Below are 12,759 nucleotides of genomic sequence, written 5' to 3'. Positions count from 1 at the left end.
ACAGTCTGCAAATGATTTGCATGACTGGGTGTTATGTTTTGCAGGAGGCCAGCACTGCTTTACCCGTTTTTCTTTATGCATGTGTGGTGGGTCTGCTATGTATTCCTTGCTGCTTGCAAAACTGATCACCACAGCCCATCAAAGTATTTATAGACTCTCAGTGTGCAACTTGCAGCAGAAGGAAGATCCACCATACATATACACAGAGGGAAATGCTATTATACGCTGCTGCTGTGCACAGAAAGATGTATATCCCACTCCCACATGAATTTGTCAGTGCCATTGGATTGATCCAGAGCTTACTGAAACCAGAGAAAAGACTTGGCTACGGCTTCAGTCGACTTCAGCGTAATCTCAGCTTTTCAGCAGTTTTCAGTGGTGATTCTCAGAGAAAGCCGGTCTTCTATGCCTCAGGAGCATTTCATTTTTCCTATGTTGATAGTAACAAGCAATTATTCCTTCCTGCTAAAAAATCTTATGGTGTGTTTTACAAGGTTACCAGAGTGCTATCTCATAGGACCTGTTAGGTGGAACAGCATCATTCATTAACATTAATACATTTCATATTATAGTCTTATTTAGTATCATACTGTATTAAGAGACCACCTCTAAGAAACCTCAAACACGTAATATACTTCCAAGTTTGCAGACTACCACATCTGCTAAATGGCGTATTTCTAGACCAGCCACATGCAGGTGGCAGAATTGGCTGCTAGCTCAAGCATTAGGTAGCTTTATTGAACAACTTAGAGGGAAGATGGTTGACAGATGCTTATGTTGTCACTACTGGCATACTCACCATTTTCAAGAGCTTAGATCAGATGGTGGTAAGCTCTGAATTAAAACTTCTGCATAAGCTGCAATGACTGAATATTCTGAAAGTGCTGTTTATGACAACTTTTTCAGAGATTTTTTTTTGGCCCAGATTTTTTTATTGATTATTTAGTATGATCATGCTAACATTTTTTCTTACAGGAAAAAAAAAAAAGGCCTTGGAGACAACAAGAACAAGGAAATAGAATGCCTAGGTCTGCAAATGACAGAGGCATTGTCTATGTCTCCTCCATAGACTGTCCATCTCTTTTACATCAAAAGAATAAAAAAACAAACAGCCAGGTTTTGGATCAAAGGTTAGAAGTCAGCTCTCACTTGCTCCCCAGGCACCTGGAGTGGCCTCTAGGCTGGAATCTTGTTATCCCTTTCTTGTGATACACTCTGTCCACGTAGACTGGGTCTCTCTCCACAGGAATTTAATCCCGATCCCCAAAATTTGGGGCATGGGGCAGTGGACTCTTAATCACCACACAAAAAGAGGGGAACTGAACCCTGCTAACCTACATGTTGCAGAACATAAAAACTTGAGCTGTTTCAAAACTGCTAATTTAGGAGAATACTGTCCATTCTATTCCTACTAGAGAAGGTAATGAATCTTATTTGTTTTTTGTTTGTTTGTGTTGTGTTTTTTGTTTGTTTCTTTGTTTTAAACAAAAGAATGACCTGTACCTTCAGTTTTAAATCTGAATCTTAGGAGAAAAAAAATATCATTGGGTATGTAATCTTTACAGACTCCAGAAAATGTAAAATATTTGTCTAACCTCAGTGTATCTATACTGTCATTTTATGTATTGATGCCTTTCCATTTTCTTGTGATAAAATAAAAGGATCCTGCACTTTGGTCACAACAACCCCATGCAATGCTACAGGCCTGGGGCAGAGTAGCTGGAAGGCTGTGCAGAGGAAAAAGATCTGGGGGTGCTGATTGATGCTCTCCTGAACATGAGCTATCAGTGTGCCCAGGTGGCCAAGAAGGCCAACAGCATCCTGGCTTGTATCAGGAATAGTGTAGCCAGCAGGACCAGGGAGGTGATCATCCCCCTGTACTCTGCTCTGGTGAGGCCGCACCTCGATGACTGTGTTCCACTTTGGGCCCCTCACTACAAGAAGGACATTGAGGCCCTGGAGCATGTCCAGAGAAGAACTACGAAGCTGGTGAAGGGCTTGGAAGTCCTGTGAGGAGCAGCCGAGGGAACTGTGGGTGTTTAGTCTGGAGAAGAAGAGGCTCAGGGGAGACCTTATTGCTCTCTACAACTACCTGAAAGGAAGGGGTGGGGAACTGGGGTCGGCCTCTTCTCACAGGTAACTAGTGATAGGACTAGAGGGAATGGCCTCAAGTTGTGCCAGGGGAGGTTCAGTTTGGAAATGAGGAGACATTTCTTCTCAGAAAGAGCAGTCAGGCATTGGAACGGGTTGCCCAGGGAGGTGGTGGAGTCACCATCCCTGGGGGTGTTTAAGGAAAGGTCAGACTTGGTAGGGAGATGGTTGGACCAGATGATTCTGGAGGTCTTTTCCAACCTTAATGATTCTATGATTCTATGATAAGAGTGAATAGTGCAGGAGGGTGTGGGAGATGCAGTACAGTCTCACATATTTATGTGCAACTTACCTGGGTTTGGGTGGACTGTAGTATGGATGTACCAACTGTTCAAATGCAGGGAACTAACTCAGATACATCAGAGTTTATACTAATAGGTGGCATTATTATCTACGCTCTGTTAGTGCAGTGATGACATGGTTCTTCCAGTGCCTCTTGCATCTCTTCTTAATTTTCCATTTGCATCGAAAACATCTACATTTCTAAACTGTTTTTGTTTCTATCCACTGATGAAGAATTCATTGCATTTTCTTAGTTTAGAAAAGAAGCAAGACTGTATACAAAGGTTGAGTTGTGAACCTGCTGCAGTGATTCTGAACCCGGCTACCTATCTGAACTCAAATGCTACCTTATTCATTTATTACTTGAAAGGAAAGCTAAAAATATTCAGAGAAATATCTTTCTTATCTTTTAGAATGATCTGCATAGCTGTCTTCTTATTGAGGTAAATTGTTGCACAGATATTATGTATGAGATATCACTTATCAATAGATCCTTTGGCACATGGATTAAAAATCTGATGTGGAAACATTTTAAGAAGAAAGGATATTAATTTGTAGTGTTACACAAATGGAAGTTGCTTTAGTATGTAGATGCATGCCACTACATATCTTGAGTGGAAAAAAATGCTCCTTCATGAATCTACGGTAAGGTTTGAATAAACACCAAACCATTTTATATTGTTGATTTCTAATAGTTAAAAACCATCTATCTTCTCAGATCATATTTTGGATTATAAAAGGAAGAAGAAATGTTCAAATGTTGAGGTTTTTGAGGTGAGATTCTCTACTCAGTTTCTCTACACAGTTAGCCTGTGGCATGAGGTGAGTTTTGGACACACCTGGTTTAGCCTTAGCATAACTTGCAGCATCCAGTGGAGTTTTAAATTAATAGCAGCTCCTCTTGTCCTGCCAATGCTGTGTTTTGCAATGTGCTTGCCAGAACACAGACTCTTTCAGCCATTTTCTCTTCTACTCATGCCCTGTGGCATGCCTGGTGTACACACAGGCTTACCTTGCAAAGAGAGAAGTGGGCATGCTTCATCAAGCCATCCTCCTGCTGGTTTCCAGCTTTTTCCATGGGATGGCAGGAATCTGAGATACAGCACGAGTGCCATCTTGCAGTGTGGTTCATCTCCATTTCTCTCACTTTGTCATGCTGGGGTGGTTTAGAGAGAAAGGTTTCCATAGAGCAGTTGATTTTTTTATTATTATTATTTTTAACTGACTGTGTTTTTGTGGTAGCTATGTGGTGTCTGCGCCGTGGTCTGGGGGGTATATTTCTTTGTAGGTCTATGTATTCTTGATGTGTTTGAGGAGAGAGAGAAAGGCACAACTGTCGCTTCACAGTGATGCTCAGGCTACGTCTATAATGGCAAGTAAAACAGGCCAGGGATGGTTCTCGCATCCTAAGGCTAAAAGACACAGCATGTCTCATGTCCATATGGCTAAGTTCTCTTTTTCCCAAAAGAGGGTGGCCTCATTCAGACTGTCTCCTGGGAGCAGTCCGTGGCCTGTGCTGTCCCCTGAACCATGCCCAGCCATTGTCTGGGAACATGTTAGCTGGCAGGAACCAAAACTATGCCAGGGAGCCAGCGTACAATAGAGCAGCAAGGGTGAGGGCACGCCAGTGCGCCAGCACATGCCCTGGCCTCTCGCCTTTCCCGGTACAAATGCAGCTGTATGGATGTTCCCTAGGTTTAGCCTATCTTTAAATCACGTTTTTGGGTTTTCTATCCACCATATGATCAGGGCTAGTATCGCAGTTCATTTGCAAAAACTGTATTAATAGATAACTCAAAAAATATTACAGCAAAACAGAATGCAAATAATGGAACATGGCTGTTTTGTGCTTTTGGAGTGATGCAGTAAAAGGCAGTCGTAATACCTACAGAGGTCTTTTTTGAGCTACAAAGGGGAGTATGTGTTTTTCCAGCTATACTTAGATTGAACTAGTACATATGTAAATTGAAATGTGTGTATCTGAAGTTCCAGCTGGAAAAAAAAAATCCTAAACAGTTTGAAGCAAGGAAATGAATCGTTAGGGGAATGTCAATAAATATTCAGATACCCTCACAGTTTCTTAAATAAATGCACATTTGTAAAATATCACATTGCATGTTCCAAATACAACTTTAACTCTGTCCCTGTATGCATTTCCAGTCTTATTCTGCAGACCAGAAAACCCCTACAGTCAGTAACTCTACATCAAATAAATTCTGAATATGAGTTATAACCATCATACAATATGGTTATGTTGGAATATTTTTACTATTTAATAACAGACAAAGTGGATATTTTATTTTGGAATCAAAGTGCTGTTATGTGGATTTATGGTTTATAAGGTTGGCAGTGTTTCTGAGTACTTTCTTTTCCAAAGTACATAAATATAAAGTGGTAAAAGTTTTGTTTTTAGCTTATAAATGTAGTTAATCATCTGTTCAAACAATAAAAAAAATTCTATTTATTAATGGCCAAGAAATGTTAGGGGGTTTTGGTTTTTCTTTTTTACAAGAGACTCATTTAAGTCAACTGGATGAAATGAATAGAGAGTAAATATCACAATGGTTTAGGGGGGATCATAGCACATCAGTTGATCATGTGGAACCTCAGTCATTAAAGCCATTAAAATTGCTGCTGCCTCTGAGTCTGATTTAAAGGTCACGGTCTTTTTTTAAAGATTTCGTTGATGAGTGAAAGAACTATTCGTGTTTGATCCATCCAGTGCATGCACGGATATGCATTCACTGACTAGTGCACTGAAGTATGTTCTCTTCTTGGAATTCGCCGAGCTGAGCAGTGGGTGGGCAATGATGTGGGAGCGCTCTTGTGGGCTACATGAGGATTTGTATTGCTCGTTCTTTTCTGACATCCTGCTTTTTATCGTGGTTACAATATATCCAAACATGTCAGACAATTAGACATGTGAAGACCTGGTTCTGCTTGATTATTTGACTTCCTGCAACTAATAATGAGGTTTTTGAAAGATTTAGTACTATGCCATTGAATATAAAAGAGGTTTGGAGGCCTGTATGTGCAATGGAGTTAGGTGTGGTAGATTAAATTTGTCCTGGCATCCTTATTGAAGCCTCCCTGTAGGCACTATCAGCTGTAACCAGCACTGTTGCCAGAAATAACATTGCAGTGTCAGAAACATGGGTGTTTTAAGGGTATAGCCAGGAGACTTGTTCACTTATTTGTTTAACCATAAATTAATAAAGATCCACAAGATTCATTTTCTTTCCTGGGTTGTTGTTTAATTCTGTCATCTGAACTCTTTTTATATTCTTCATAAACACTGTTGGCTCCCAAATTGCCTACAGAGCAAAAAGTGAAGTATCATTCTGTATATTGAAAATATCTGCTTAAATGTGCAGTAATGGCCTAACAATTAAATAATTTCTTCGCAGGATTCAGAAGAGGGGAAAGAATACTGAAGATGCAACTTAACCATTACATGAGTTAACATTTTCCCTGTACTTTGAACAAAGCCTTCTCCTTCAGTTGCTAAGATTTCTTTTTCTGTTTGCATATTGGTGATAGTAAGCACTAGAAATACTTGTCAGAAGATAAATAGCAATGCGCAGGCCATGACAAATAGAAGCTACAGTAGTCGTTCCTAGGATGAGAGCATGTTTTGATTGAAGGATACAGGATATACAGTGATTTAGGAATTCCTGGAAGAGTCCACCTCTGCCTGCTATTTACTACCTCTTTCCAGTAATGCTATGACTGTGGGAATAAAGCAAGTTCAAGTCAGCACATGCTTAACCTTTGCGTGACCGATTTCTCCTCTACACTGAGACCTGGGGCCGAGAGGCCTCGGTGCTGGACCCTGCTCAGCGCACGGGTTACCCTGGGGTCAGGCTGGGACAGTGCTGCCGGGAAGGGGAGACAGCACAGATCTGAAAAGAGTGACCCCTATGACAAATGCTCGCACTTTTGACAACTGCAGTACGTTCTTCATTAAAAAAATTAACCATATAATTCCAAAAAATTAAGAATATATTTCCTGACTTATTTGTTATCTTAAATAGGATAAAGTATATTTGCTTAAAGAATATAGCTCTGGCTATTTCTGAAGACAGAATTCCAAGGACAAATCCTGTACAGGGACCAATCCTGTATGACAGTTTGTTGTTCCTGCTGTGGTATAGACTGGTTCTAAGAAAAACAAGAATTAGTAGGTTTTCTAAATAGTGGGAATATTAGTAGCTATAATCAAAGTATTAAAAATGGGGTAATGGGGCTGCAAATCGATTTTTACTTCTGCCAGTTCCTTAAAAAAACAAACAACAACAACAAAGAAAACAATTTCAGTTAGGTTTATGTATATTTCTTCTTCACGCATGTTTCTGTACATAAACATTAGTGTGCCACATTGCCTGGATTGCTAATACTATTCATATTATTTACATCTTTCCTTCAGAACATGGAAATTAGCACTAAAGCCTTAGTTTTAGGCTTAGGCTTATAAAAAGCTTTTTTTCAGTTTACAGGAATCTTATGGTGTCACTTTCAATCTCTCCTGTGAAAGCTAAATTTCTTTCTCTTGCTTCCTTTTATGTTCAAAAACTTAAATAATTTATTACTGCAAAGGAATGTGTACTGAATCCAGTAACCAACAGAGGATGTGGAAAGATTTACTGGGAGAAACATTAAGAGCATTCCTGGCCAGGTGCATTTTTTTCTTTTTTTGTGAAATGGGAAAAAAAAATACACACCTCCAGCCAACTTCAGATATGGCTGGAAGCCCATTTGGAATTCCTAGTGTCTGTAGTTGTGAAGTGCTTCTCAAGACAAACTGAACAAAAAGTGATGAGGGGTGCAAAGAGGCTGGCGCTGCTGGAGATCAAGAAATGTGCTGGTAGATCTTGACAGTGATTGCAGTGTTTGCTGTCTGAATGGGTGCATGCACATGGCTTCCACTCTCCTTGTACGTTATACAGTGATTTATAGCCACAGGAAATGAGGATGTGAAACCCCTACCAAATTTGAATAGTGGGTTTGGAGTTTTGCACCTTCAGTCCATGACAAAAGATCCTGGGCGGACAAGACCTCTGAGTACACTTCTGCACTCCTTGCTGAACTGAATGGAGAGCATCACTCAGTACATAGCAGACACAGTAGTAAACCAGTAGTAGACCAGTAGTAAATAATTTTACTGTATGTTAAACAAATTTGTGAGGAGTGTAATCTTTTGTAAGGGAATTTTACAAATTGTACCAGCTTACTTATTTGATGGTTTTTAGGATAAAAATCCAGTGAAATGCAAATACCATTTTTCTAGCAATGATAAAAGAATCTAGTATAAACTAACTATTTCTCATTCTACTTATTTACCTCTCTGGCATGTTTACTGTCTTTTACGCAAAGCACATAGTTAAATAAGAACATGATAATGTATGATTCTACAAAAAGGGGAGTGTTCCAGAGATATCTTTCCTGTATGAGTTTTTTCTTCAGCCCCAGATTCTAAGTCTGCAGCCCCCCTTTGCACTAGCTGAATAGGCAGGTCCCTAAGGAATAGGCCTTATTCCTTAAAAAAACTGTTACTAACATTATTTTTTGTATAAGTTATTGAAGCCATTTCATCTTTCTCCATTAATCCAAGTTTCTTAAAGATGTCATCTACAAGTTCTTCCTTGATACGGCGTCTTAGAAAATGAGTGGTGAAAAGATTTGGAATCAAACTGTTCCATCTTCCACCCTAGGCAGAAAACTACCTGCTTTACATGTATGCAGGGTGTTTTACAAGACCCTAATGATGAAGTTTCTTAATTTGTCCAGTAATCTGTTCCTTTGTATTACTTACCTGACTAATTTATATGACAGTTTAAGTCCCTTAAGCCTATTGCTTCCAATCTTACCCATTATGGATATGGAGAACGGCTCTTGCTTTCTCTTTGTGGTTCACATTCTGTATTTGAAACTTCTACATTCTCCCTAGAGTTTCATAGACCTTTCTTCTTTGTTGCTTCACACAAATTGCTGCCTCACATTTCTCTCTCCAGGGAAGTGTCTGCACCTGACTGTACCTATTGATATTTTCCCAGTGAGCAAATGAAAAGGATGCTGGTTGCAAGAGGCCAACCTTTTGTAGTCAACCCAATTAAGAAAATTTAGCAGTTTGACAAAGGACTTTTTCAAATGTGAGCTGGAGTGCTCAGTTAGAAGCATGTTATCAAAGTTTCATGTTAGTGTTTCTACCTGTGTTGGTCTCTCACTTGCCTATCAAAACCAGGACACTTTTTAAAATTATGTGACACAAAGTTCAGCCTAAGCTCCTGAAGTCCCAGTGCTTTAACACCTTTGAATTTGTGAGCTCACGTAGCTTGCAGAATAGTGATGGGATTCACTACGTACTGAAGATATGAGTCTTTAAGTATGCTACTTAATTCAATCCTGCATTCATCTTCAATGTTTTAAAGCCCAAAATTTTGACCTTTTAAATTTTAAAAATCAGTTAGGAAGAAAGTGATAGAATCAAGCTTCCATTTTGCTTATCTCTGGGTAGATCGCATCAATTCCAGCAACTACAATATATATTGCCTTTTTAAAAATAACTTTTTAGGTCATTGTGGAGATTGGAAAACTGATAGTGCTACAAAACTCTGTTTCCTTAGAAAAAGAAGTTTTTAAAGTTTTTCTCCTAATAAGTGTGAATAAATGTTCAGATTTTTTTTAACAATCATATGGTAATTTTGTATACTTGAAAATTGATATTAAATATTTACTTTTTCCAGTTTTGTTAATGTGTTTCTTTCCCTGCTCCCTTTCTATTTTTTTGCAGGACCATTTCCCACTTCAGGAGACAGTAAATTCTGCTGCAGCTCTGACCATGGCATTAATAAAGGACAGAAACCCTGAGCTGATTGGCCAGCTGTTGGTAGCATAAGACCATAAATCATTTGTTGCTTTTGGAAATGTTTCTTTTTCATCATGCATTCACCATAGGTCTTGAATCATTTCACCCTTTGATGAAAACTCTGGATTTACGACGTTTACTATTAAGATCTTTTAACAACATATTTTTGATACTTTAAATACAAGTCTGATATTACGTATAAAGTGCACAATTCATACTGAAATACACTTTTTTTGTGAAGTACTGATCATTTAAAAAGGTACACAGAGGACACCAAAATGTTTGGTCTTCACGCAGAATTGTCTTTAACCCATGCGTGTGTTGTACTCTAGGACTGCATTAAATGAATTAATCCTAAAACACAGCTCTTGTTCTTTATATGAAATTATTTTAATATTGCTGCTATACATATTAATGGGTGTGGAGTTTATTATATGGTATAGCCTTACCGATGTCAGTGGAAATGCACATGGCAAGCAGTGTTTGTCAGGTCAGATCCCTGTCCTCCATGGAGTGAAGGGTAACAAAACAAAGGATATGCAAGGGGCCATCAAAGTGCTATAGCCCAGTTTTCCAGGTAAGGAATGTTCTGGCTGTAGCACTCCTTAGTGCTAATACTACTTCCAGTAGCCACATGCGATCATTCAGAAGTAGCTCCAATTGCTTTGCTGAGTACTGTATTACACAAACTCTATATGTGCGTATGCATGTGCATATGCATGCTAAAAAGAAAAGGGATAAGACTGAAAAAGTGTTATGCAACTGAGTTTGTAGGTAATGGAGAAACAGGAGGATTCTGTTAGCTCATCTACAAGATTATAATTTTAATCTCTTGCTGTTTACAATATGTATGTATTAAATTGTCGTGAAGAGAACTGAGTGTCATGGGTTCAAATGTAGGCCACATTGATATTCAAGTGTGGAAAGTTGGGACAGAAGGGTTAAATGGTGAATGGCTACTACCTTAACCCTCTCCAGGCATCATAACCACTGAGAGCAGTGCGAGAAAAGGACAGTCCCTGGAAGCACCTGTCCCTCTCTATGCATCAGACTCAGGAGGAATTACAGCATTCCTTCAGCTTGTGAAGGGCCTGGGTTAATGTTTTACATACCTGCAGTGACTGGAACAGGGTCTTGATGAATTAGCCCCACCAGGTGTTCAGTGAGCCTTCCCTCCTGTCTGTGCTGAGTTCCTCAAGTTTCCCTCTGAAATGAAACGTATCAGCTACTTGACTACTGCTGTGCTTTCCTGAGGAGGGTCACTCATATCTGAGCATGAAGGACTTGTAGAGAAGTCACAAAATCCTCATAGATCCCAGATGTAGAAAGTAATTTAGCCAGGAAAATTTAGCCTGGTCTTAGCCAGTACAATGAAATAGGCAGGTCAAGTAAAGTGCAGAATGTCAGTCTTGGCATTCAGGATGGATCCTTCTCCATGCTAGATATACCTTTGAAAACCCATCTCAAATAAGGCTTCTGATTTTGACTCAGAAATTTGTCTCTCCATTATCTAGCAATGGGTGTGGGAAGTTCTTTCCTGCAGCTCAGCTCTTCAAACGGACAGAGGGAGAAAAGCTCTGACTGTTGTGGTTCAACAACAGAGGGTGATAATGCCAGTGCTGGCTGAAGAAGTTCCCCATCACCCTTCCACTGCGCCCCCCAGGTTCCGCTCCCTCTGGTGCACAGAGAAAGCCTTGTGAGGCAGTTAGGGTTGGACTCCATTCCCTGCCCTTTTCTCCTTCCCCCTGCTCCTTAAAAAAACGCCTAAGAACGGCTTAGTAACTTCTGAGACACTGTCTGTATATACGTCCATTTCAAATCAAATCCCTTTCAGAAGCTGATGTTGATCCCAGACTTCCTTCATTACACACGTTGTTAGCTAACTGTTCTGGATCCAAAGCACACATTTTCTTCCACGAAGGAATCATCCCAACACAACTAGCAAAGGTTTCATGCATCATCTGTTTCCTTTATTTCTCTCTCCTCTCTAATTTGATTAATAATTTGTCCTTTGCTGGCATTGTACAACATAAACATTCATATTAGCTGTGTATGGTTATACAATGGGCATATTTTATTCATATATGTATATTTATGTCTGTTCATATGCAGAGTAGTCAAATAAATGAAGAAACAAAGGATTTATTATTGGTATTCATAATTTAACAGGACAGCTTTCAAAAAATAAGTTTTCTGAATTCACTTTTACTTTAATAAATTTGATGAAGAAATTCATCTCACAGGCTTCTAAAAGACACAACGAAAGATACTTCCTTGACTCTATTTTTTGATGATTTGCTTGAAGACTAAAGTACAATCTGTGATGTATTTTTCTTGCATAATAATAAGCAAGTGAATTTAGAAAATCCTTTTTGCTTTCCATCCACTCTAATGTATACATTGTGATACAGTCTTAGCACTGGATTGTGTGTAACTTGTCATTTGCTTAAACAGAACCTTTTACTTTGTTGTGTTGTTTTACTTAACTCATTATCTTAAAAGGATTTAAATCCAATTTAAACTGTTACTACAATGAACTGCTGTAATGAAAAATGATATCATGGTTGTTTATGAGCTTATTTTGAAAAGAGAAAAAACAAAGCACAGCAAAAAAGTAAGTTTCAAGTCATCAAACTTGTTTAATACTAACCTTAAATAAAAGATAATGAGATTAATATACTGTTATTCATAATATAATAGGTTTTTTTTGTTGTTTTTAACAATCTTTTAAACAATCTACAAACACTGAAAAATCTATTTTACAGAAAGCAAATACACCACCAGCAGAACTACTAAAACAGATCATGAAATAGTAGAACTGCTTTAAAAAAATAAAAAAGAAAAGAAAAAGAAAAGAAACTGGACTGTGATTAATGCTATTGTGTATCCAAACCAAAGTTAAATGGTCTTTTGGGTGATTGTTAATACTTACAATGGGAATAAAGATATAAAATGAAATTAAGAAACTGATTGATTGTTTTTTGTCTGCGCATAGCTTCTCACAAATAGCTATATACATGAGAAACTTGGCAGCCTTTTGTACACACATGCTGTTTTGAATTTAACTAGTGAATCAGTCACCACCCATCTTGCTTTGAACATTTGGACAGAGATAACACAGAGTAAATAAAAGCTCAGACTCTGCCAGCCTTGCTTACCTTACTCCACAAGCACTCTAATTAATATTCCGTGGGTAAAGTGTTCACTAGGAAAGAGAATACAGGATCTGGCCCTAAGAATGTTTTTTGTAGCTGCAAAGTTAAGTGAGTTAGATTTGTATATTGAAGCCAACCCACTTCATGCAGTAACTGAAATTAAATTACTTAATTTCTCTTAGATCAGTTAATAGAAGAAAGTCTAGCTACAATCTATTTTTCTTCAGTTTTCCAGGTGATCTAACTTGAAAAAGATGGTTGGATGGCTCACTAAAAAAAGCTGAAAGAACAGAAGACAGTAGAATT

The 12,759-nt window shown here is 38.5% G+C and overlaps 1 protein-coding gene across 2 annotated transcripts in view; it reads left to right on the top strand.

Moving 5' to 3' along the window:
- CRPPA (CDP-L-ribitol pyrophosphorylase A) overlaps positions 1-12,260 on the top strand; it is a 128,137-nt gene extending 115,877 nt beyond the window's left edge. Inside the window, exon 10 of one of the 2 annotated variants that reach the window (XM_035317339.1) lies at positions 9,224-12,260. In XM_035317339.1, coding sequence (XP_035173230.1) covers positions 9,224-9,328 — 105 coding nt within the window. In that variant the 3' untranslated portion in view covers positions 9,329-12,260. The remainder of the gene's footprint in view (positions 1-9,223) is intronic. The other variant, XM_035317342.1, reaches the window with a different exon arrangement.
- Positions 12,261-12,759: the final 499 nt, after the last annotated feature.

The sequence above is a fragment of the Oxyura jamaicensis genome, chromosome 2, assembly GCF_011077185.1.
Source record: "Oxyura jamaicensis isolate SHBP4307 breed ruddy duck chromosome 2, BPBGC_Ojam_1.0, whole genome shotgun sequence".
Lineage (NCBI taxonomy): Eukaryota > Metazoa > Chordata > Aves > Anseriformes > Anatidae > Oxyura > Oxyura jamaicensis.
Note: the sequence above shows the minus strand (reverse complement) of the source record. Positions and strands in the feature narration are given on the sequence as shown.